At 37.4% G+C, this 27,571-nt stretch overlaps 1 protein-coding gene across 2 annotated transcripts in view; it reads right to left on the bottom strand.

Moving 5' to 3' along the window:
• Positions 1 to 4,298: 4,298 nt before the first annotated feature.
• LOC131049907 (uncharacterized) overlaps positions 4,299 to 27,571 on the bottom strand; it is an 88,015-nt gene continuing 64,742 nt past the window's right edge. The window contains exons 4-8 of one of the 2 annotated variants that reach the window (XM_057983990.2): positions 9,274 to 9,347; positions 9,095 to 9,188; positions 8,580 to 8,662; positions 4,847 to 4,901; positions 4,299 to 4,769 (exon numbers count right to left, since the gene is read on the bottom strand). In XM_057983990.2, the coding sequence (XP_057839973.2) occupies positions 4,630 to 4,769; positions 4,847 to 4,901; positions 8,580 to 8,662; positions 9,095 to 9,188; positions 9,274 to 9,347 (446 nt within the window). In that variant the 3' untranslated portion in view covers positions 4,299 to 4,629. The remainder of the gene's footprint in view (positions 4,770 to 4,846; positions 4,902 to 8,579; positions 8,663 to 9,094; positions 9,189 to 9,273; positions 9,348 to 27,571) is intronic. The other variant, XM_059216444.1, reaches the window with a different exon arrangement.

Here is a 27,571-nt window from a genome sequence, read left to right on the forward strand (position 1 = left end):
ATCCACAAACACAAAAAAATAATTCTATGAAACCATTTACCTCCAATTACAAGGAAACCAATCTAATACTAGTTGATCTATTATCCATAGTAGTTATGTCACATTCTGAAACATTAACAAATAAAGTTAGTTGAGAAATATTCTACCAACAAGCCCAAATGGACAAGAACAAGCATATGCATGTTCAACCTAAAGAAAGCATGTGAATACTACTCAATATATAGAAAATAAGCGCACACAATTATAACACAAGCTACACCTAAAGACACACATTAAAGTGAATAAAAATATAGGAAGGGTAAACTTTTATTTTTCATGCCCCTCATCCACAAATTAGAGTAGCTTTGCATTTGTCTTGTGCGACTTACAATACATGTATGCACATTGCCTTGAAAATGACACATGCAATAAGGTTACTACTAAATAACAACTATCAGAAGCTTAGACACAACCAATAAACACTCCACTCTCCATACAAATGAAGTTCATGCAGCCTCTAAAAGAATTCACACAACTACCTAAATACATAAACAATAACCTCCTCGATGTATTCCGCAATGGCTTCTTGCTCTAACTCACATGTTGTAATTGATAGACTCTATCCTCCATATGATGGCATTCATAGTTGCATTGACTACACATGGTCCATTATGCAACACCTAAATAAGTTCACGCCTGAATAATTCCTCAATAAGGGAATTAAATGTAAATGGTGTACACCATAATGGCTTATTTAAGTGCCACCTTACAAATTCATTTAGCTTTCCTACTTGCAAAATGAAAGTTAGTTCTACCATGTTGTGGAACAATCAAGGTTAAATATGAGCATTGTCCCAAACAACCATTACAAACAAAGTGATCCTCTACTCCAATTCATTGTTCTCTAAAAGATCTCTAATCACACCCCTCTATCTTCATCAAAATAAATGCCTCTAAATCCCTCAGTACTCTTACTTAATATCCTCTAAAGGCTTACATGTTGCTAGGGAAGTGAAGAGTTGCTACCCATCCAAGGTTGAACAATTGATGTTGAATATGAATGATCACATAACTAGAATAATGGCACCAAAATAGCTTGCGTAGTATAAAAAAACTCTCAACACCAATAACAATCATCCCATGTCTACCACCACCTAACAAGATAAAAACAATTGCAAACTAGAGCATATAAAATGCCACCCAAAACAAAGGGAATAGTAGACACAATCACATAAAGAGACCATCTACTAGCAAGAAGAAACCATCACCAAGAATGGAGAATAATGGCCCAAACTACAAGTGAATGTGAATTGTCACTAAGCTATTTGGAACCAAATGCCCAAATGTTGTCAACGTGTGATAGATCATATGTAGAAATGAAACATGTATATACACAAGGCAAGGAGAATAGCCACTACCATGACAAGGGATCAAACACCCTTATACTTTGTCCACTAGTCCATTAGATTTCCATTCTAGAACCACTTCTATTTTTTCTGCCCTTTCTAACAATTTCACTTTTGTTGCTAATGATTCTACTTCCATACTACATGCAAATGATGCTTCTCCAGTTAAACACTAACTTGTAAATAGTCCCCAACCTTGAGAGACCAATTACCAAGTAGAACTCTCGTTGCCCCATCCTTAAGCACCTAATAATACCTCCCTTAGCCAATCAACCAACTTGGAACATTACTACAAGCAATATCATGCTTAGCATAAGTGACTTTGACAAAAGAAAGTCCCCTAAAACACTAAACCCATTATAAATTGACTCTATGAAGTCTTCCAATAACTTGGAACTTTCTTGGTACTATTGCAAGTTAACTTGCAACTATTTAGAACACCTATTGTAACAATGCTACAAAAGAATCCAACTATAGATAACATATAAAACATTGTTCCAAGTAACTATGTAGCCAAAAAGAACACCTATATCACCAAAACGTTTGTAGTTCCAAGTTTAACATGAATCGAACCACATTACAAATCAACCTTCATCCATTATTTCATGTGACTGTTCAAACCAAACCCCCCTCCTCTTCTTGAGTCAAAGTCAATTCAGCATCCTTCATACTTGAATCCTAAGCATAAGTGCATTGTTGCACAAGATGAGATCATATGGAGAATTGCCACGAACACTTCCCAAGGTTCACATCGTTTCTCAAAGGTATCGAAGGAAAGATCATATACAAATCAAGCATAGCAATAGAACCTATAGCAACTTTGCATCCAATTTCCATAGTTTACAATATATTTATGTTTGTGTGTTTATTAGTTGCATATTTATGTTTTCATCTTAATATAATTATGTGTGCTTATGATATATATAAGACATCAATTATGTGGTGGATATATAACCTACAACTACCCTTATTTTTTTTATATTTGTGCGTTGTTTTACCTCTAATAAATGCTTAAATAATTTCCCCCCTTCAATCCAACTGCTTTGGTTTTACACATGATACAGTACGAGTTAGGCATTTAAACTATACATTGTACCTATTAATGTAGTTTTATAAAGAGACAAATTCATTCTTATAAGATTCTAATCTGCAAAGAAACAAAAGGCAACTAAGTACTTATGAATTTGTGTAAGATTGAACATACAAAGAAACAACTACTTATAATTAACCTATATTTCTTTTAAACTATGAATATAATTTTAACACAGATCATGATAATGATCACCTAGTATCACTTTATCTAAAAGGGGGCCTTTAAAAATACATGATAACTATTAAGGAGGTATAGAGAAGTTTTTTAATCAATGTTGTTTTTTTAAATGTTTTTGATTAAAAAAGCAACATTAACTAGGGCGCTGACCCTTTACATAGCCATTTTTAAAACAACCCAAAGGCAGCAAACAGACCAAGCAGGGGTACAAACCCCAAACTTAACAAGTCAAACAGCCAAACACCTATCAAACCTGCAACAACCCACCCCAAATCAAGAGTGGGGAGAAACACCCAAAACTTGACAGAAGGGGGGTTGGAAAAAGGAGGCAGATTTTTCCTTTTGCCTGCGACAAACAACTGTCCGGGCAACACTGTCATTGGGAACATTCAAAGAAAAATCAGACGGGAGGGACTCCGCAGAGTCACTACCAGACTGCTGCTGCAGAACAATAACATATTGTTGTTGTTCTACAGCAACAATAATAGAATCACCAAGAGAAGAGCAGAAGTTGGAGCCAAAGGGGTGGAAGAGTCCACGGCAGCAGTAACATAAGCAAAGGCTTCATCAGCAGTAAGGGGAACCTCATTTCGGGAGGAGACATCATCCTCCAGAGAGGAGTCAACAAAAGTAGTTTTTTTAAATTATTGAACTAGATACAAGGTACAGATATATCATAAAGATTATGTTAAAGGTGAGCATAGCAACAAAAGGTTTGCTGGCTATGAAAAACTTTAATTGAGATTAGTCATAAAGAAAATAATGTATCGAACGTCAAATATACATTAACTACTAGAACCATTCAAGAAGAAATTTAAGGTAGAGCTCAAAGAGCATGGCAGAGCTAACACAAGAATTATATACTATACGTCAGTGCCAAATTATAAAACCGATTTGAGTAATTTTTAAATGAATGGGACTTTCAAAATTTAATGGAAAGAGCCCGAAAAAAAAAAAAATTTATTGAATCAATACAAAGATTAAAAAAAAACAATAAAGGAGGGCGGTACACAGACTGCCAAGAGAGAAAAGAACCTTGAGCAACCAACATAAAAGTATTTATTGTTCGGTGAAGGTAGTCTTGCCTCCTGTCCCTTGATTGGACCAGGGAATCGGGAGTTTGTACAAAATTAATGCCAAAAAAAACTTAAAAAGAACGCAAAATTCCAAGATAAAATTATTTATATTAAGCAAAAGAAAAAGAATTCTGACAACTGGAATTAGGTATGGATAAAGCTTAATGATAACTTATTTTAAGGTTAACAGTGTTTCTTCTTATAGTTAATTAAAAATCGCAATTTTTGTCCTTTATTTTATAAATATTTTCATAAACTGCCTAACAGGCCATGGTCTAGCGATAACAGTGTGATGACTGTAATGATGACCTTAGCACCCCTCTCACCATACACCCTGTAGACAAAACCTGTCTTTAAGTGGACCATAAACAAGATCAGAGGCAATTCCCAAGATTATTCTTAAGGAATAGAAACCCTATTGACAAAAGCTTTGGGGATAATGACGACGATGATGGTTCCTGATTCAAGGTCATGCATCTTTCCAGGCATTTACTATTGACCATGGATGGGGAAGTTTTCAAATTTATCCAGAAAAATGTTAAAAAATTGAGGGTTGGGGAAAAAAGATGAAATCAAGAACTCTACAAATAATGGAGACAAAAATTATTTAGGATAAAGCACTTTATGCCTATCCAACGTTCGTACTAACTGACCTTGATGGTGAATGCATAATTATTCTTCTTTTTGGGCTAACATTTGTAATCAAGTTATAAATGTAAATTACATTTATTCGCTTCTGTCGTAAAGAAAGTATATATACAGTTGGATATCCACTACAGCACCGTATGGCACCAGGCATATATACTTACGAACAAAAGCATAAGGCAGCAAAGGGATGTTGCCACTTAACTAGGGACGGGGGCATGGAAATATTGACAGAGAACGTTCAGAAGCTCAATTAACTTTTGACATGTTTACCCAGGAAAGCCTTTGCTAGATTACTAAATTTGATGTTCACTGACTGTGCATCTTCATACTTCCTCATAGCTTCAATAACTTGTGGAGTCAAGATCTCTGCGATTTCAAAGAAGAACAAGACTACAAATATTAAAAAGGTAATGTAAAAGTACAAGTTAGATAGCCATGGTAAAAGAGTACCATTCAAATAAACTCACCTGCTTCTGTTGATGGAGTGCAAAGATAATAGAGGCTTGTAATCGCTGAAAGAACCTGCTCATAAATAATTGAATGGAATAAGGAAACTGACAAACAACATTAGCATTCTCTAACAAACAAGATATGGCAACTACAATTATTTGAGCCTAGAAGACATCTCATTCATGCCATACATTCTCATACTAGATAGATTGTACACAATCTTCAATTTCCTCTATAAATGGTACTGCAGCATCAATTGCTAGGCTGCAACCCTTAATTAATAACTAGTGTCTGAAATAATCTTCAAAAAAAAAAAGCTAGCATCTGAAATAATCAAACGACGTCCATAATAAGCAGGAAATTCTAACACAACCAAAAAGAAAAGCAAGCTATTTTAGCCAAACCCGGCCATGATGAACCTCAGCAGGGAGAAGATGGGCCTGAGGCAGAGGAGGAAGAACCAGGAACAACTGAAGTGTCCACCCAGTTGACAATTACCGGAATCCTCCTACCCCAATTTAGTTCTGGAGGTTTTGGAAAGCAATCAATCTTTTCTGTTGGCTCAGGACCCCCACGAGCGAAGAATTCTTTCAGTTCTGCTTCCCAGTCATCCACTCTCTCAGCCAGACTTTACTTTTAACTTTTGACTCTTGCAGCAAGTGTAATTACTTCTTTACCCATATCCAGCTGTAATTATAATTTTACCTCTTTTGATATGGATGGAGATAGGTGAATGAGAGGTTTGAATTTTTTGTTTTGTTCGTGGTAATTAATATTTAATTATTTTCATATTTTGAATCGCATGTGAAAGTAAATATGCATTTATATTTTTTGTCTACAAGTGAAAAGTTAATTTCATATTAGAATCTTGTCCCGGTTATGGTAATAATTCCTTAAAGGTTATTGTGGTTATTTTTCTTAAATGTGAAAATATGGTGAAAATGAAATTTTGCTTAAGCTCCACTTCCAATAATGATAGGTTTTAAAAAATGTTCAGCTCCTCCTATACAATAAGTGTTTATTCAAGATGCTGAAGTGAAAGTAGAGTTATCTAGGACCATCGAAAATATTAAGAATCTGTAGAGGCTGGCATCATTCATAGTGGGTGCACAAAACTTTCCCTCTCAGGTTAATTTGAGGCAGCCAAGATGGATATGGCAACTACAGCACAAGAGGGCCCAATTTCATGCTGGATTTGTCATGGACCAAATTCTTTGACTACCACTCTAGCCATTTGATTGCTATCTAAGGTTTCGGATCCCAAGTGATACAAGAAAAGGCCTAGTAGAGTTACAACCATATAGGAAGCTGAGGTGAAAGCAGAGTTATCTAGGGCCATTGAAAATATGTATGAATTTGTAGAAGCTGACTTCATAGTGAAAAACTGTCCCTCTTAGGGGTTATTTTGAGGCAGCCAAGATGGATATGGCAACTACAGCACAAGACGACCCAATTTCATGGTGCAATTGCCAGGGAGCAAATTCTTTGACTACCACTGTAGCCATTTGGTTGCAGACGACCCAATTTCATGGTGCAATTGCCATTGACAGAATTCTTTGACTACCACTCTAGCCATTTGATTGCTATCTCAGATTACGAGTTCTTTTGCTGCTGAGAGGAATTGGTCAACTTATAGCTTCATCCACTCTCTTAAAAGGAGCAGACTTACCTCTAAGAGAGCAGAGAAGCTTATGGTTGTACATAGTACTTTGTGTTTCATTGACTGCAAGACACTTTTGTCCAAAGAGAGTTCAGCAGCATGGTGGCAGGGATGTACAGCTAGAGGAGCCTACACAAATGGATAAGGATGCTACAGTTACACAAGCAAGGCGGGTTGGTATTAGTATGGCGGAGCTTGGCCTCACTTCACTCCATTTTGTTATTTTGACATCATTTTACACATTATAATCATTAAGAAATCTCAAATATAATATAAATTTCAAATTCGACATTTTGAATTTTCATTGTTCAATGTTAAATTGTTAATGTTCACTTCAAAGTTCAGTAGTATTTAAGCTTTACTAATTTGCCAGAGTTTCATTTGTAATTCTTATACATATTTTTTATGACTATTTTTTCAAGTATTGTATGTATATCAGCGCTGCCTCCCTACTGCCGCTCCACCGCCATCCCAAAATCTAGGCCCTTGGTCCCCCAATCCTTGAAACCCATCCTCACATTCCCCCATCAAGAAACTCCGTGGAACTATGTAATAAAGTAAAAAGAGCCTAATTATATAATTGATGATTAATTAATTAATTAGTTAGGCGATTCCTATATACTCCCTAGCAGTTTTACTTTTTGTTGAGTAGTCAGCAAGTTTTTGCCAAGTCACCAGCAAGTTTTTGAAAAAAGTTAGGGATGCTATATCATTCACATATAACCAAGGAAAAGGAAGAAATTAATTTTGAAAAGACTATCATTAGCATTGGGTTTCAATTTTAGAGAGTTTATGCTTTGCATGAAGCAACAAAATCCATAAATGATGTAAAGTGACCTCCCTCAAACAATATGAATGGCAATTTGTTGTTCTCCATTTGAAGCACAAATTTCTAGATCTATACCTACTTATCTACTTAAGTTTAATGTCAAGACTATATAAAAACTCCAATTTGTGTGATATACTATCTTGATGAACCAAAAAGGAGAAATTCATATTCACGAACATAATCATCATTATTCACTAACTCAATTTTAATTCTTCCAACAAAAACTGTCCCTATCTACAAGCATATCCTAGATTTACACATTCAATGCCATACATATCCCTGAATTTCCATTGCTTCCAGTGTCAAATCTATGGTGTGCCTTAAAACAATGCAATTTGCTTGAGTGCATCCTAATAACAACTTCAATACTGGTTGAAATCCCTTTTGACTTCAACAATTCTCTGTTATAAATAAAGCAGATCATTTAATACTAGACTGTTAGCCACTTGCTTCATCCTCCTTTTTCCTTCAACGTCCACTTCTACCATAATAAAATACAAAATAGTCCTCTCATGGTTAAAAGTTCTTGGACCAAGGGTCAATAAACCACTTCAATCTTTACGAGGAAACCCTTTGTACAGCTTTCATTACAAGCAAAGAATGAACCCTTGAGCTGGCCCAACAACACAGATCCAGAATCATAAGTTCATCCCTCAATAATCCTCGTAAAACATTGATACAAATGAAAGGAAATAATCAGAATAATAGACTAGCTTCCTGTGTTATATAACCTTTTTTTGTTGGGGCAAAGGGGTGCTTGTAAAGTTATGTGATATCAATGTAATGGCTGAGAAAAAGCTGTAGCCTCCAAAATAAGAAATTTAATAAGATTTGGATACAAAACAAATGGGCCCCCTCCACATATTTTCTCCAAAACCCACTTATAATGATAGTTTGGTATATTCGATTTGAAATTTGTTAACATAACTTTTCAAACAAGGGAGACATTTTTGTTTTAAAAATCCCCAGACACCTTGTCACTGTTTCTTTTGTCAAATGCTGCAGGCATCAAACCAATATAATAATGGCTTACACAAATGCACCCTTATCTTAGAGCTAAAAGATCTAGGAAGAATCAGGCTTTTACAAACCATCTTTGAATTTTAAATCATCCTCTAATAACTAAAAATATCAGGAGTAGCTGTCCTATGAAGCAACCGAAACTGGAAAAGACAGATGTTTTTCTCCTCAAATTCTAGTATAGATACAAATTGTGACATGAAGAATAAAATGGAAAAATTTTAAGGCAAATATTACTTACTGTATTTTGTACTGGACTGGACAGGCAAGATATTATAAGCAGGATACCACCATTTTTAACAATAACCGCAGCATTTGCTGCATCTACAATTAAACAATTCAGACATTAATTAGAGATACATCCAGTCTATTTTCTAAGCTTTTTTTGCCAAATATGCATGTGAAACTATTATATTCCATCAAGCATAAAAAATAACTAATGCAATGCACCCTTAGACAACACCCGACTCCTAATTTTCAGTATGTTTTCTTTGGTTGCATGCTTTTACATACAAACACAGAATACAATGTTTGTTATAGAGGCATTTGTCCCATCTCTACACATCCTCTTCCATGAATTATGAATATTGAAAAACACAGACATGCTTCATTGAGCATGCTTTTACATTCAAACACAGAAAACAATGTTTGTTATAGAGGCATTTGTCCCATCTCTACATGTCCTCTTGCATGAATACTATTGAAAAACACAGATACGCTTCATTGAGGGAGAAAAAAATATGAATCTTAAGTTACCAGCACAAGAGTTGCATATGCCACCAACCCCAAATTCTACCAGCTTTTCATTTGGTTCTGTTAGGCAATCAAGGAACAAGTCCAACACATTCAGCTGCAGAGATATAAAATTCAAAATCAGAGTTGTAAAATCACGTAGTTACTTTAAACTTACACATGTTACATATATATTTTAATACCTTGCGAAGAAAATTATAATTGTACGGATCATATGCAAAATTGGCCAAGTGTGCAACAATTTGCTCCTTCGACTCTGCAATAAAAGAACCAGAAGCTGTTGATTAATGTTTTATATTCCAATTAATGACTGAATAGTGTCTCTTTATGCAAATTACACAGAACATAGTGGAGAAAAGAAAAAAATGTCCATAAACATGAAAATAGTCAAAATGTGAAACTTGACAAAAATAAGAAGTGACTAAATCAATCTAGATGGAAAGAGCATAGATATAATTAACAAAAAATATTCACAGGCACTGACAAAGAAGAACACTGTACTGGAGTGGTATAGAGACGTCCCTTTGAATGGCATCCACAATGGTGATTAAGAACGCTGGTCATAGAAATGAATTCTTTCCAATGTTTCTCCAAGTTTCTGGGATTGGGGCTAGCTATATATAATATATATTAATATATTTAATCAAATAAGTATATAATAATATATATAATTTTATAAATTCAAACATACAATATATTAATATATAAATATTGTAACATCCCTTCTTCAAACTTAATATAAAACCCAACGCCCACCATACATAGTGCAGTAAATGGTACTATCCAACACAACAAATGCAATCTCAATACAAGGGAAAAAGCAATTTCCAACCTTAAAGAAGACTTAAGTAAATATTATAAAAGAAAATTATAATTAAAATTTAACAAATAATAATCTAAGGATGAAAACCCTCTAGGTCTAGAATTGGAGAACAAAAAACCACAAGTCCTTGGAGGGAATTCACATAGAGATCACCAATGTACAAATTTGATTCATTTTCATTTCATAATTAAAGAAATATCTCTTCAAATCTAAAATCAATAACTGGATTTCAGTGCAAGGATCATTCAAGAAATCTGCCATTATTAGATGTGTTGGACTACCTACCTTGGTGTGCCACCAAGGAGATGGATTCACTGCTGAAGTTATATAGCTGCGAGAGAGTCTTCCTCTTGCATTGATAATATATTTCATATCCATTTTTATTCAGCGTGGCTAGCTCCTCGTAACCGTCCTTCCAGCATGGCAAGCGTGTCTTGTTCTTTCGTCTTCCTTCCTCTTGTTGTCGGTGAAGTTCATTGTTTTCTATCTGGACCGCTGTCGGTGTATGACCTGTCTTCTTCCGTTCATACTTGTCTCTTCGTCTGCCTTCTTCATGAGTTATGACAGATGTGTTACCGTTTTCTTTTGGCGCAGATGTCTTTTGTCTTCCCACGATAGCTATACGTTTGGACATTCCAAAAGATATGATGTTCACTTCAGAATTATTATTTATTCTTATTGATGCACTCTCAGATTCTACTACTGCGATATTTGTTTTGTATTGAGCAGGTTGCCAGAGTTTGATAGATAGTCGTTTGTGTGCTTCATCTCATTGTCATCGTGATACTTTTCAGTATTATTTTTATATCTGAATTCTGAGAATTTCAGTATATTTATTGTTTTATGAAGAACAATTGATATGTGTAATCATTATGTTTTGAGAAGAGGAGTATATCAATAGTTATTATTCTGTCAAGGAGTTGTATCTGATAAGAAAGCGATTCAGACTTGTGATAGTCAATTGAAGCTTTCAATATTTGTATTGATCATCTGAAGTTTTCAATAAAGGAATTACTTTTGCGGGCTGGGTTTTTCACCCTCAAGTGGAGGGTTTTCCCAAGATAATTTGTTGTATATCTTGTTCTCTTAAGTTTTCTTAGTTTCTGTTATCTGCGTTTGTAGCTTTCTAGTTCTATTTTAACACGGTATCAGAGCGGGTATAAAGAAAAGATCCAGAATCAGATTGCTTAATTTTGAAATTTTCTTTATTTGGAGCTTTAGTCTGTTTATTTCAAGTTTTTCCATCATGGTGAATGGACTCAAAGTTGAAGACAAATTGGATGGTGCAGCCAATCACACTTCATGGAAATTCAAGATTCTTATTGTGCTAGAAGAGAATGATCTTCTTAACTATGTGAAATATGTTGTAGATGAACCTTCAGATGACACCGAGAAAGCTCAATGGAATAAGAATAATCTCATGGCTAAAAAATTATAATTGATTCTGTTAAGGATCATCTTGTACCTGTTATATCCAAGTTGAATTCAGCCAAAGAAATGTTCGACTGCCTTCAAAGCTTGTATGAATTCAACAATACTAGTAGAGCTCTAGCATTGAGACGTCAACTCCTTCATATCAAAATGGCTAGAGGTGAATCTATTGTTTTTTTCTTTATGAAGATTACAAAATTGAAGGATCAACTCAATGCTATTGGAGATTCTATTGAGGATAAAGACTTGGTTATGCTGGCCATGAATGGCCTTCCTCACTCTTGGGAATCTTTCATTCAAGGTATTAGTGGAAGAAATGAGTTACCCAAGTTTGATCGTTTGAGAGTTGATTGCATTCAAGAGGAATGCAGATTGGAGGCAAGAAGAATTGGTCATAAGTCTCATCATGAAGAAGATCATGTTCTTGCTGCCCATACGTCTAAAAGAAAAGGAAGGAAAGGGAACTTCAAAAAGTACGAAGATAGAAATTTTGATTCAGCTCCTGAATCTAAGAGAAGAAAGGACCTCTCTAGAGTGTAATGCTTCAGATGTGAGAAGTTTGGTCACTTTACTAGTGAATATCCTTCTAGACCCAAACCTCAAGCTGCAACAACTAATGTTGAAAATATTTCTCCTCATAGAGAGTCTAGTGAAAATTCAGAGGGGTTCTTATTTATTTATTCTCTCTCCAGTAATATTCCTATTGACAGTGATACATGGCTTATTGATAGTAGAGCCTCCCGCCATATTACTAGTTATCGTGAACACCTCTCTAACTTGAAGGAAAAAGATTCTCATCTTCAAGTTATCATTGGTGATGATGCATGTTATTCTGTGAAGGGAGCTGGTTCTACTTCTTTTCAGTTGGATTCTGGTATTCCTCTTCTTCTGAGCAACATTCCCTTTGTTCCTGGTATTAAGAGGAATCTGATTTCTATTTCAGCATTAGAAGACAAAGGTTATCATGTTTCTTTTATTGATGGAAAAGTTCTTGCTTGGAAGAAGAACACCAACATTCAATCAGCTCGTGTGATTGGTGTTTGACATGACAGTCTTTACAAGCTTTCAGATCATCCTATTCAGGCATTAGCTCATGATTCTTCAAGCTCAAGTGAGCTGTGGCATAAGAGATTTGGTCACCTAAATTTCAAGACTCTGTCTTCAATGGAGAAGGTAGTTGTTGGTCTTCCAAAGCTGAATCAAAACCATGAAGGTGTCTGCAAGAGATGTGCTCTAGGTAAGAATGTTAAGAGTGCTTTTTATAGTAGTGAAAATAGAGAAAAGGATATTCTAGAGTTAATTCACTCTGATTTGTGTGGCCCTATGTCAATTGCTTCTCTTAGTGGTTTTTGGTATTATGTTACTGTCGTCACAAAAGTTTGCACCCTTGCTGAGCTATCAACTCAGCAACCTCGTGAAACATGGAAACAACCCCGAAGTGTGGGACCTTGGGCAAGGGGGTTGAATCTCCGGAGAAGGCCGACTTCCTTCTCAACTAAGTGCAGGTGTTGAACCAACTCAACACTTCAAATTTTACTTCTAAGCCTATCCTAACAGCTTGCAAGGGAAAAGGGAAGAGAGAAATGCTTAAAATAAAAGGAGGTGATGCACCAAGATTAGAGATGTTTCTCTGCCCACCCGAAATGGCACAAAGAGTCAACTGAAATACCCAAGAGATGCACAAACTTCAGTTGCATGAGTGACCCCAATGCATGTATGGAGGTTAGAATTTTGCTAAATGTCAAAGGGGAGAAGATTTCCCACAAGTCACACTCAGAAACAAATTAACATAGCATATATGAGAGAAGAGCCACAAAACATACACCTATGATGAAGGTAAAGAAACAAACAGCATGCATAAGTTGAAGGAAGGCAAGAATGATAATTTCAATTCATTCAAAGGCCAATGGCCAAACTTACAGTTGTAGAAATGCAAAAGTATACAAGTCTTTAAGAGAAGTGAAAGAGCATAGAATAGCTCAAACCAGCAGGGAGAAAACCCTTTACAATGAGGCTTAACAACCTTTATATAGAAAATTGGTTGCATAAGAGAGATCATGACCCTTGTGTGTGCAAGGAAATGTCAGTCTAGGAGTGCAGGGAAGTGCATGCACCTAACTTTCTGTACATGAAAGCAACCTAGCCATACCCTGAGAAGGGTGGATTGTCTGACATTCCAAAGTCAGAGCATGTAGGCATGACATAAGTAACCACAACAAGCATGGCCTTGTAGCTCTCTTGATGGAAATCCTGCCAAAATCATTAAATGCACCCTTGTAGCTCCACAAAAGAAGGTGCACAAGTCACAAAAGTCGTCAGAGCATTTAAATCTTTGAGTGTTGATCATGCCATCCCGAAGTGTTGCAAGCCGAAAGGAAGTCGAAAGACTTCAAGAACTCAGGTTCTGTTGTGACCATTTCACACATCGCCCCATCAGGCTGGGGACCCCCTCTTTTGCTTAGGGTTTTGCTTTCCCTTAGGGTTTTGAGTGAGTGAGTGGTTGTCTGGGCTGGCTAGTTTAGGGTTAATCTCTGGAAGCTCGTTTAGGGTTTCTTTCAGGCTAAGTCTAGTCTTGTTTTTGGGAGTTGATTAGTTGTCTGCCTGGAACCTCAAGTTTGCCATAATGAAGCATGCCTTTCGGGAAAGTCAAGTTGGTTAGATCAGGGGATAGGGTGAATAGGTCTCATGTCAGGTTAGGTCTAGTTTGAAGGTTTTCTTGTCAGAGTCCTGTTTGTTTCCCGGTCTGAGTCAGTTGAGCAGAGTCAGTGATCAAAGGAAGGTCGAAATGGTGAATGATAAGCGAATGCACCTAATGATGATTGGAGGCGTTTTAGAAGGGTATGACCAAAATTGTTGACTTTTGAGACATGATGGAGAAAGTTGTCATCTTTTGCCTTAAAAGAGAGTTTTAAGCTTTGATGTGATGAAAGCCAGTCAAGGACAAGATTTTTGCTCCTGACCCTTCCAAAGGGTCCAAAGTGAAATCTCTCCTTCTTGCCTTCTTTTGGCCCTGAAAACCTAGTAAAACCCTGCCTGGACCCAATTGAGTGATAGATTTGTCCTGATTCTGAAGCAAGGGAGTTAGTTTGATCAAGTTTGATGGAGAATGAAGTAAACCAAGGTAAGATCTGGCCTGGAATGTGAATTTCGCTCTTGACCCTTCCAAAGGGTCCAGAGCGAAATTCTTGAAAGCTCTCATTTTTGCTTAGTTAAAAGCAGGATCTTGATGGAGATGTGTGAAGGAAAGTCTATGTTTGCCTCTCAAAGAGAATTGGAATTCAAAAGGTCAAGAATCAAGCTCAAATCTTGATTTTCGCTCCTGACCCTTCCAAAGGGTCCAGAGCGAAAATCCTTGTAGACCTCCTTTTCTTCTCAGTTTTGGCTAAGTGTTGCTTTGCAGGGCATGTTTAAGGGTGAATTGATGTGTTCTTGTCTGGAGAGAGAGTTAATTGATTTTGAAGAGCAAGATTGTTGCCTAAAGGAGAATTTCGCTCCTGACCCTTCCAAAGGGTCCAGAGCGAAATTCATCATAAACCCTATTTCTTGCCTTGGATAGACTTGCAACCTTGTTCCTAGCTTGGAAAATGACCTAACTTTTCCTTATGAGGTGGTTTGAAACTTGAAAAGTGAGCAATATGGTCTGGAATGAGATTTTCGCTCCTGACCCTTCCAAAGGGTCCAGAGCAAAAATCTTCTTAAAGCTCATTTCTCCCTAACTTTGGCTAAATTTTGATGAGCAGGGTATCTTGGAAGGAAGGTTGGACATTCTTGTCACCTTTGAAGATCTGAAAGCATGAGAAAATGAAGAATTTTGGACAAGAAGGGAAATTTCGCTCCTGACCCTTCCAAAGGGTCCAGAGAAAAATTCCCAAAAGCTCTTATTTTGCATTGAAGGAGGTCAAGTTTTTTGACATGGATGGAAGAAGAATAACTTGCTTTTGCCTCTTGTGGTTGTTTTGAACTGAAAAAATGAAGGATTTAGCCCAAATGAAGATTTTTGCTCCTGACCCTTCCAAAGGGTCCAGAGCGAAAATCTCTATAAGAGACATTTCTTGCTTGGTTTGGTCAAATTGAGGTGTCCAAGACATGATGAAAGGAAGAATGAACATATTGAAATCCTTGGGCATGTTTAGAAGTTGTGAAAATAAAGATTTCTGGCCAGGAAAGGAAATTTCGCTCCAAACCCCTCCAAAGGGCCCAGAGCGAAATTCCTTGTAACCTATTTTTAGCCTTTCTTGGACATGAAACTTTATTCCTAGCACAATGAAACATAAAATCCTACCTTGCAAAAAAGTTTCAAGTTGAAAAAAATGAAGATTTTTGGTCAAGATTGAGAATTTCGCTCCTGACCCTTCCAAAGGGTCCAGAGCAAATTTTCTCAAAACTTCTTTTTGCTATCAAAGTTTTGCTAAGTCAAGTGTGGGATAAGGTAAAATCAAGAAGGAATTGCCCCTGGGAGTGACTTGAAGTTGCAAGAAATCATGAAAGATGAAGGAATTGAGCTTAGAAGAGATTTTCGCTCCTGACCCTTCCAAAGGGTCCAAAACGAAAATCCTTAAAGTCATCTTTTCTTCCAAATTTTGGACAAAACTAAACTTAGACAAGGGTGTGAGAAGGCATTTGGTTTGCCTTAGAGTGGATTTTGGTTTTCATGACTTGGAGAGGAGTGAGGCAAGATGTTCTATGCCTTGGAGGTGATTTGAAGATGAAAGGATGGGAAAATTGCCCTAAAAACCTAATTTTCGCTCCTGACCCTTCCAAAGGGTCCAGAGCGAAAATCCTAAAACCTATGTATTCCCTTCAAGTTTATGCTAAGACAAGACTAGACCAAGGTAGAAATTGCCCTTGAGACCACCTTTGAGTTGATGTTGGCTTCCAAAAGTGATGATTTTAGGCCAAAGGAGGATTTTCACTCCTGACCCTTCCAAAGGGTCCAGAGCGAAAATCCTAAAATCCCCTATTTTGCCTTGCAAAAACAAATCAAACTTGGATTGGGTGAAAGAAGAGGACTATTTCCTAGCCTTGAGTGGTGGATTCAAGATAAAATGATGGAGGAGTAAGCCCAAGCAAAGAAAATTGCTCCTAACCCTTCCAAAGGGTCCAGGGCGAAAAACCCTAAAGTCACCTTTTCCTCCAAAATTTAAGTAAAACTAGGCCTGGATTACAGTGAAAGAAGCCATTTAGAATGCCTTGGAAAGATTTGGACCTTCAAAAAATGTGAATTTTGAGCTCAAGAGGGAATTTCGCTCTTGACCCTTCCAAAGGGTCCAGAGCGAAATTCAGGATAGGTCCTGACCCTGGCTCGGTTGTTGAACAAAATTGACCTTTTTCGCCTTGTGAAGATCAAATCAATGATAGCAAGTTGAGAAGTGGATTCAAACTGAGCAAGTTTTGATGAATTGAAGTGAAGGAGACTAGAAAATTGACCTGAGAAGTGAATTTCGCTCCTAACCCTTCCAAAGGGTCCAGAGCGAAATTCCCAAAAGGGTGGTATTTCCTTCAAAATATTGATGAGTCAACTCAGTAGGTGAGATGAATAGATCCTGGAAATTGTCTTGGAGGAGGTCAATGATCAAACTAAGGTGAATTTTGACCTAAAAAGAGAAAATCGCTCCTGACCCTTCCAAAGGGTCCAGGGCGAAATTCACATTTTTTACCTAATTTACTCATGTGAAATGCTAAAATTTGAAATGCAAGACTTTGATTAGGTCAAAACAAACATGAGCTCGCCTTCCGGAAGATTTTGGAGTCAAGAAAACAAGGTATTCAAGTCCTAATTAGAAAAATCGCTCCTGACCCTTCCAAAGGGTCCAAGGTGAAATCATCAAAAAGCCTATCATTCAACCTTGTTAGATTGAGTCAAAGGCAAGTTACAAGATTGTGAAGACAAGGACATCGGAATTTGCAAATCTAGGTTGTGAAGATTTTGATTTATGAAGTGAGCAAGTCGAGATAAGGGGTTCAAACCATCACTTTGGATATTTTGATGCCTAAGGAGGAAAGAAGCTTTATTAAGCCTTGATCAAACCTTGACATTCCTAAGCTAGCCCATAATTTTCATTAAATTCACCAATCTCAAGACATTTGGGAAGCTAAATCAAGTTCACATGAATTAAGGCATTTGCAATTTAATTAATTAATTTTTAAGCCTTAAAATAAATTAAAAAATTCACCTTTCAAGCCTTGAAATTAATTTTAAAGAATAAAAAATTAAGGTGAGTGCTCAAGCCTATTATTTTGTTTTTTTTAAGCAAGTCGGCCATCCTTTGAAAGGGATTTTGATTTATTTTATTGTTAATTTGCTAAGTCGGCCTCATGGAGAATTAGGGTGAGCGCCCTATATAAGGGAGATGTATTGTAGCAAATGTAAATCATTCATTCAATTCTTCTCATGCGAATTTGAAGAGCAGATTAGAGGAGCGAATTTCTTGCTAAATTGGAGGATAATTTCCAGAATTTGCTAAGTGTTTGGAGGTTAGTGGAAAGTGAAGTTTTTTGCAGGCTGATTGAAGCATAGTTCATCCAAAGGAAGACCAGAAATTCAGTCCTTATCCAGCAAATTCTGATCTCCTTTTATTCATTTTCCAAGGTTGATAGTTGAGCATTCAAAGAGGAGATATGAAGAATCAGATTTTTGAAGTTTTTATTCAAGGTTAATTTTGATTTCCATAGCAATCTTTAAAAATCTAAGTCTTGTAAAATCTGATTTCCATTCATAATTAATTTGAAAATTCATAATTCTTGGATTTATCATGTCATTTTCAAATTAATATCTAAATTATTCCCTTGAAAAGTCTTAGATCTTATACCTTAAGATATTATGCTCAAAGCCTAACTTTAAGCTTTTGTGTAGGTGTCAAATGACGACCCCCAAGGCCAGAGGATCCATTACTCGACAGGCTCTCATCAAGGAGGATCAGAGGACTAACGAATTGGAGACCAGGATTGTGTCCAAGTGGAGCAATATCGGAGATACCAACCTAGGAAACTTCAATGTGAAGAAGTTTCGGGAAGCACCCTACATCGGCAAGCCGTCACCTGTTGCAAAGAAGATAATTGAGAGTGGCATCATCAAAGCTGCAGGTTTCCCTCCCGCAATCAAGTGTCATGAGTTGATGATTGAGTGCGCCCGGCACTATGATTCACACTCAAGGACAATCGTGGCCGATGATGGAACTATCTTAGCCTATCTTTCGGAGGAAGCTATAAGTGAGATTTTTCATCTCCCGGAACATAAAGACATGGTCTACAAAAGTCTAGAAGGAGCTAGGTCGATCTATGAGGATGATCTTGATTCCTGCCTGAACTTCATCAACAAGAATTGGCTACTCAAGAGCAAACCTCGCCTGAACAAGATTCCAAATACACCACACAGAATCGACTTCCAAGAAGAGTTCAAGGATTTGATAACCTTGCTTAATCGGGTCACAGGTGCTTCTCAAGCTTTCTTCTTTGATAAATGGATGTTCTTCTTCATACAGCTGATCGTCCAAGGAAAGGGAATGCTCAATTGGGCCAAAATCATTAGTAACAGCCTGGACGTACAGTTGAGAAGACTAAGACCTACCAAGTCATTCCACATGAGTTCATATGTTGTATACGCCTTGATCAGAGGTTTTGAGTATGCAGGACTACCTCACAGGGGAGTTGTTGGAAGAGGACCCGGAGAAATAAGAGTTTGTGATTCTTATGTTCAACTACATCATCCGCCCAGAAGTGACTACAAGCTAGTCAATGACACCTTCACGATGAATATCACCAGGATATTGCAAGGTGGGATTCACAATCGACTGTCTCTAGACGCACAAGAGCTCGTGAAGAAGCATGGTGCATGGTTCATTCAGTTTCCAAAATTCACATACTTCAGAGTTCATGGGTGTCCTTCACCTCCCTACATGTTGCCAAGATATCCTACTGACAGGATAGTACTACTTGAGGTGACTAGACAGTTGGCAGCTTACACGAAGGCATCCAGACATAAGCATGGAAATGGAATTCCCGTGCCCATCATACTAGGGAACTCAGTTCAAGTGTGTCCTAATACTCAAGTTGCGGAAGATGCAGAAAAGGAATTATCTCTATACTCATTCACATCCTTTGCCTCGAGAGAGAATTTTGATCCTCATGGTCATATAGAAGAAACAGTTGGGAAGAAGTACAAGCATGAGTCTCAGGTGGAAGACTTTTGGATGAATGTCCAAGATGATATCGAGGTCAAGAGAAAGATGCATTCCAGGTTACCCTTGGATCTCATCAGGAAATGCAAAATTTATAGAGTAGTCGATCAAGCCCAGGATAATGGTAGATACCTCCAGTCAACCTATGAGAAGGAAGACAAAGAAGTGAAAATAGATTGGAATGAACCCGAGGTTTTAGACCTGAGAGCTTTGATGGCTCCCGTTTTATCCTGCACTCGCAGATGGGTGGATGTACATCATCAAAAGTTGAAGGAGCAGAATGTATCTATGACATTCACCTTGGAAGCAAGACCAGAAGAAGGAGAAGCAAGTGTGAGTGAGAATACTTCTCATTCCAAAGGCTCAAAGAGGAAAGAAGGACCTGAGAAGAGAGAAGCTTCCAAGAAGAAGCAGAAAATGAATCCTGATCGCCCACCAAGCACATCTTCTAGGCATGAAAAGGAAGCAAGTCAAGGGGAAGATTAGAGGCAGTTAGTATATGAAATTGAAGAGTCTATGGAATCCATGGTACAGAATGATAAACAAGGGAAAGGACAGACACCTCAGCATTCATCAAGTCAATCTCCCCAAGTTGGTGCTAATGAGCAACATGAAGAAAAGAATGATGATGAAGCAACATCTCCTTTCCAGGAAGATAGACCTCTACCTAAAGAAATACAAGTGAGGGAAACAAGATCTGCCATTCCTGACTGGCTAAAAGAGAGGCTGACGAGGGTAGTTGTGGTTGAAGAGGAAGAAGATGTATTTGACTTGGAAAGCCTTATAGGAAATTCTCATGAAGTAATAGAGAAGAAGAAGGCCACAAAGATGTCAAAGGTAATTAGAGATGAGACAGAATCCAGAAAAGTGCAGATAGCTACACCAATGGCGGACAAATATGAGGATGAGATTCTAGCGGAAGAATACGATCTAGAAACATTTGATCTTGGTCCACTTACCACCGAGCAGACTATGGAAGAAGCAACTAATTCACTGAAAACCCTCAAAGACAAACTCAAAGAGGAAGTGGAAAAAAATAAGAAGCTTGAATAGGAGGTCAGTGCTTGGAGGAATTATTTTAGCCATCTTAACCAGCCTTTGAGACGACAGGATCCAGCAATATCTCCTTTACATGCACTTCCTCTTGAATCTAAGTGAGGCAGAAAGGGCGAAGAACCTAATTCAACTCATGAGTTCTTGGATTGATGAATCTCACAAGGTAGCCGTTGAATTTGCAACAAGAATGATGAAGACAGTTCATCGAGTTATCAAGGTCCTTGAGATTATCCATAATCTAATGATAACTGTAGCTGCATTCACTCGCACTAGAAATGTTATCATCCCGGTCTTACAAGTGATAAGAGAAACACCAAGACAGATTCTCACGCAAGAAAAGATAATGGATGGAGGAACCCATAGCCTCCTACAGTGGTCAGCTCTGCTCCAGATGAAGGAAGTCCTATTTGAAGACGTCAACACCAGATGCAGCCGAGTTGAAGGCATCATTCATCCAATTCAAGATAAGGTGTTTGAGGTGTTGTGTACCATCCTTGATAGGCGGATTGAGATCGAGACAAATGTGGACATCCAAGAGTTGGAGGATAGAATCAAGGTCATCTTTTGCAAGGAAGAGAACATCATCACAGAAAAGCAACGAGATCAAATGTATACTACTATGTTCCTGATTGAGAAGACCAAAGAACTTGAACCTGGGTGGAAGACGACTCTTCTCACGGCTTTTGATCAAGTCCTTCACTTGGAAGAACAAATGAAGAATCTTCCTGAGATTCCCATTGCTGAGATTGAGGGAATTGTGTCCAGATTCATTGAATATGCTAGAAAAGAGCATAGGAAAGGGAACAAAGTTCTAGATGAAAAGTTGTTATAGGATGATGTGGCAACTTAATTCCTATTGGTCTGTCTCCTCGGTATTTGTGCCAATTTTTTTATTGGCTATGGATTAATAATGTTAATCTAAATGGGGACTTTTTAGTAACAAACCCTAATTAGGGTTTAGGTGTCAAAATCTCAGTCGTTGATCTTCTTTTGATCTGGGCCATTCATTGTATTTGAGGATGCTATATAAGCCCTCACTCATTTCATTTTAAAGGGTTAGAGAGTTTAGAGAGAAGAAAGTTAGAAAGTTAGAGAGAAATAAGTTATTGTTGTAGCAAAATTGAGTAGTGAAGAGAGAAATTTGAACAATTGTTGTCCATTTGGTTATGAGATCAATAAAATATTGAAGTTATGGTATTTTATTGCAATACTTGTGGCTATCTTCATGATTGTTTATCTTCTTGAATCACTTTCAATTGAAATAGCATTTAAATTTTAAGTTTGAAGGACGAATTGTTGTGCTTGATCTTTGATAAGATTCACATTCCAAACTACTAGCTTCTTACTGATTGTAAGAACGCCTTGTGTGGTCAACTAGAAACATTGAGATTGATTAAGAATTCAATCATCATTAGAAGTATTGATATGTATCTCCTTGATAGTATCTATATCCTTGATGATTTGAAAGTTATTGAATCCCCTTAGAAGATTGCATCAATTCCAGTAGAGTTGTAATCTCTTGGCGATACTGAAATTGGTAGAATCTTATCAAGTCTAGCCTTCATTGAGTCGTTCTTAGGATTAGTTTAAGTATCTCTTCCTTGAAACCCTTATCTTTTGATATTTTTGAAAATCCGTTAGCATTAGGAAAATCCTGTTCCCTCATTTGAAAGGAAGTAGCACGGACAAGCTTTCTCTGAAAGTACGTAAAGCCCCTTGAAGAAACAGCAAACACAACGACCACTGGTGCTTATCCACAAGTAGAGATCCTACAAAGCAGAACCTTGAAGTCATCCCGATTGATCCTTTTTGCGACATCTTCAGCATTCGGAGATAAGATACCTCTGGGTATTTTATTCTGTGTTTGGTCGTGTACAAAATACACATCAACAGGTTCCTAAAGTGGGTTGACAAGGAAGGAACTTTGGAACCTCGGGGATCCGGAGTGTCGGGGAACTGAGAAGGACAGCAAGGGAGGGACTTCGGAACCTCGTGGTTCCGGAGTTCCGGAAAAGGAAAAGGCCAAGGGGAGGAACTTCGGAACCTCGGGGTTCCGGAGTTCCGGAAAAGGAAAAGGCCAAGGGGAGGAACTTCGGAACCTCGAGGTTCTGGGGAAGGCAAGGGAAAGGAACTTCGGAACCTCAGGGAACCGAAGTTCTGGAGAACAAAAGAGGAAGGGGAAGGAAAGGGAGGAGCTTTGGTTCCGGAATTCCGGGAAAGAAGAAAGGATAGGCAGCAAAGGGAAGGAACTTCAGAACCTTGGGGTTTTGGAGTTCCGAAGAAGGGAAGAAGAAGCTAAGGAAAAGACCTCCTCCAGACAAGACATCACTTCACAATCCCTGATTCCATTGCTCTTCTCCCTGATCAACTGGGGCAGCATCGATCCATGGATTGTATCTCTGATCGGTTCTCTCTGATGGACCAAGGGTGTCATAAAATGACAACAATTACCTTCATTGATTATTTTTCTCGTAAATGTTGGATTTATTTTCTTAAGTCTAAAGAATCTGATGAAGTGTTGTCCAGATTTAAAGAATTTAAAGCACTTGTTGAAAATTTATCTAACAAGAATAAGTTTCTGGTTTATTTCATAACTTTTGTGTTGAAGCAGGGATTAAGAGGGAGTTCCGTGTCCCTTATAATCCTCAACAAAATGGTGTAGCTGAAAGAAAGAACAAGACAATTGTTGAGGCAGCGAAGGCTATGATTCATGATCAAAGTCTTCAAACATTTTTATGGGCGGAGACTTGCAAGACAGCAGTATACATTCAGAATCGTAGTCCTCATCAAATCCTAGACAACATGACTCCAGAAGAAGTTTTTTCAGGTATCAAACCTGACATTAGTCATTTCAGGATTTTTGAATGTCCTGTTTATATTCATGTTCCAAAAGAGAAAAAAACTAAGTTAGAACCTTCAGGAAAGAAAGGCATCTTTGTTGGTTATAGCAAATCTTCAAAAGCATACAGAATCTACATTCCAGGTCAAAAGCAAATTGAAATCAGCAGGGATGTGTCTTTTGATGAAGATATAGCTTGCAAGAAATCCAAAGAGTCTAACATGGAATCTGATTGAGAAGACTTTGAGTCTCCTCAAGACAGAGATATGGCTGATCTGGATTCACCTTCAGAGATTCAGAGGGAGAAAACAGATTTAGAAGACTCTGTTGATCCAATTGATTCTATAGATACTTCTGCAGGTCCCAGTAATATTCCAGCTAATAAGAAAAGACCATTGTGGGCTCGGCACACTATGGAAGAGGCTGAAAAATATGCAGCCCCTCGTGGCACCTTTAGAGAGAGTAAAAGGCCTCATAAGCTTGCAAGATATGTAGCTTTGATGAGTCATTTTATAGCATCCGAGCCTTCTAATTTTGAAGAAGCCCCAGATCAGCAAGTGTGGAAGGATGCCATGATGGAGGAGTATCAATCCATTATCAAAAATGATGTGTGGGATATTGTTCCTAGGCCCAAAGGTAAATTTGTTGTTTCCTCTAAGTGGCTATTCAAAATTAAACATGTAGTTGATGGGAGTGTAGAAATATATAAAGCTAGATTTGTAGCTAGAAGTTTTTCTCAAAAGGAAGGCATAGACTATGAAGAGACTTTTGCACCTGTAGCACGTTACACTTCTATCAGAACTATTATTGTTGTTGCAGTTGTTAAAGGGTGGAAATTGTATTAGATGGATGTAAAGACAGCATTCTTGAATGGTTTAATTAAAGAAGTTTTTATTGAGCAGCTAGATGGATTTGTGATTCATGAGAAAGAATCACATGTGTGCAAATTGAAAAAGGCCTTGTATGGCCTTAAGAAAGCCCCACGTGCTTGGTATGAAAGAATTGATTGGTATTTGTTGAGCTTGGCTTTTCTCAAAAATGATGCAAATCCAAATATCTATTTCAAGGTAATTGATGATAAAGCCTTAATTTTAGTTCTATATGTTGATGATTTATTTCTTACTAGAGAGGATGATCTCATTGCTAGATGTAAGAAAGAGTTAACTTCTGAATTTGAGATGAAAGATCTTGGTTTGATGCATTATTTTCTTGGTTTTGAAGTGTGGCAAAGACCAAATGAAGTCATATCGAGTCAAGGGAAATATGCCATCGACATTTTGAAAAGATTTGGTATGTTAGATTGCAAGTCTATGGCAACTCCCATGGAAGCAAATCTGAAAAAGTTACATGAAGTTGCAGCTAGTTCAGATTTAGTTGATCTTACTATGTATAGGCAATTGATTGGATCTTTGATGTATTTAGTCAATTCAAGGCGTGACATAAGTTATGTTGTTAACACTCTCAGTCAGTTTATGAGTGAGCCTAGACAGATTCATTTTGTTGCAGCTAAACATATATTGAGATATGTGCGTGGTACAGTGGGATATGGTCTGAAATATACTTCTTGTGGAGGTCTGAAATTGCAAGGTTTTTCTGATTCAAATTGGGCAGGATGTGCACCTGACAAGAAGAGCACTTCCGGTTGTTGTTTTAGCTTTAGGTTCAGCTATGATTTCCTGGTGCAGCATGAAGCAATCATGTGTGGCCCAAAGTACAACAAAAGCTAAATATGTTGCAGCTATTACAGCAGCTAAAGAGGCAGTGTGACTTCGAAATTGCTTGCAGGATTGTTTGGACAGCCTTTGAAACCTACAGTAATTCATTGTGATAACCAAAGCTGTGTGAAGCTTTCAGTTAATCCTGTTTTTCATGATAGAACCAAGCATGTGGAAATAAAATATATTACTTGAGAGATATGGTTCAAAGGAAAGCAGTGGAGCTCAAATACATTTGCACAGAAGAGCAAACAGCAAACATTCTTACCAAGCCACTTCCTAGAGTGAAGTTTTGTTATTTTCAAGATAACCTTGGTATTGTGGAGAATGATGCTCTTGCTGAAAGACAATCTCAGCTTCAATGAATTTTTATTTGTAGTTAATGAGTTCTTCTCTGAGAGAGAAGTTCAAGGTGAAATCCCTTGTTAATGAGTTCTTCTCTGCGAGAGAAGTTCGAGGTGAAATCCCTTGCTCCACCCTCTAGGAGTAGCTATGGTGGATCCACCCTCTAGGAGTAGCCATGGTGGAAGTCATGTGTGTGACTCTTATGACTTTATTTTTTGTTTTTTGATTCACCCTCTAGAAGTAGCTATGGTGAATATTGTTATGCTGAGATAACATTTTTATTCGAGAAAATTTGTGACGAGTTTTTGTTGACATCTTCTAGGTTGCAGTTATGTGTACTTGTCATGTGATGACATATTGAAGATCTCTCTCTTGCTAAGAGGGAGTGTTGAAGTTATATAGCTACGAGAGAGCCTTCCTCTTGCGTTGGTAAATTATTTCATATCCGTTTTTACTCAGCGTGGCTAGCTCCTTCGTAACCGTCCTTCCAACATGGCAAGTGTGGCTTGTTCTTTCGTCTTCCTTCCACTTGTTGTCGATGAAGTTCATTGTTTTCTATCTGGATCGTTGTCGGTGTATGACCTGTCTTCTTCCGCTCGTACTTGTCTCTTCGTCTGCCTTCTTCATGAGTTATGATAGATGTGTTACCGTTTTCTTTTGGCGCAAATGTCTTTTGTCTTCCAACGACAACTATACGTTTGGACATTCCAAAAGATATGATGTTGGCTTCAAAATTATTATTTTTTCTTATTGATGCATTCTTAGATTCTACTACTGTGATATTTGTTTTGTATTGGCTAGGTTGCCAAAGTTTGATAGATAATCGTTTGTGTGCTTCATCTCATTGTCATCGTGATACTTTTCAATATTATTTTTATATTCGAATTCTGAGAATTTCAGTATTCATTGTTTTATGAAGAACAATTGATATGTGTAATCATTATGTTTTGAGAAGAGTAGTACATCAATAGTTATTATTATGTCTCTATTCAATACAAGCAAAGATTGGTGAGAAAGTAAACCCATTCAATACAGAGAGTGGTCATGAAGAGACTTGGTCGAACATACCTTGTATCAACTAGTTCATGCATTTGCATTTGCATTCTTGATTCATTTAACTTTGGCATAGTCATTCAATAGGGTGCAACAGACTTTAGAAATCTAGATCCAATAATTTAAAACTTAGTTCAAGTTGTGTTCCTGAACTATCGTGATCCTAGGATTTCTCATATGAATAACACAAGCCTACACACAAGTTAGTCCAAATTACAAAATAAACACATCATTCATTCAAACTTGATTAGTGGCAAATTCTAAATCAAAACTATAATCTTTCAATTCATGAACTTAGGTCACTTTGGTATTGACAAAATATTAAGTCATTATTCAAAAACATGAAACTAAACATCAAGACACGTCTTTTAGTTGATTACTTCACAAGATATAATTCATGACATTCATTCTCAAAACTTATAAAGTCCTTGATCTAAAAGAAAAATAGCTTAATCTAAGAGACATCAAAGATTTGGAGGGAGAGAGTAAGCCAAGGAGCTTGAAGGTCAAGGGTATGCAAACATCTGACATCGGCCTCATTAGTTCAGTGATCCATGGAGGACAGGCCCTCCTCCGCAAGGTTTGTGTCCCATATCCTAGATGATCTCCCTTCATTTATTGTTTTCCATATAAATAATTAGGCGGTTGATGTTTTGACAGCAAAATTTTGTCTGTTGTGCTTGAACTATGTCGCATCCTCCTTTAATGTTGCTTTGCCCTCACTAGAGTAGACTACTTTGCCACTTATGGGCGGGGATACCCAGGATAGCTGGAGGACCAGGATGCCCAAAGCCACCTAGTCATGTACCTTTAGGCCGAATTTGCTAACAAGGGTGCCTTTTTGTTCCTTCTGCTCATATTTAGCTTTGTGTCTACGTACTATGTATGTAGCTTGTTGTTTATGTTATTTTATGTCAAACTCCCATCATTTACCCTAGATCTAGCATTCAAATTACATCCTTTCCATTGCACATTCAACTCAATCAAAAAGGAATAGAATTCAATCTGCATTCAACCCTCTTCCTAATAAAATTGAGGTTG

This window comes from Cryptomeria japonica, chromosome 2 (genome assembly GCF_030272615.1).
Source record: "Cryptomeria japonica chromosome 2, Sugi_1.0, whole genome shotgun sequence".
NCBI classification, from domain to species: Eukaryota; Viridiplantae; Streptophyta; class Pinopsida; order Cupressales; family Cupressaceae; genus Cryptomeria; species Cryptomeria japonica.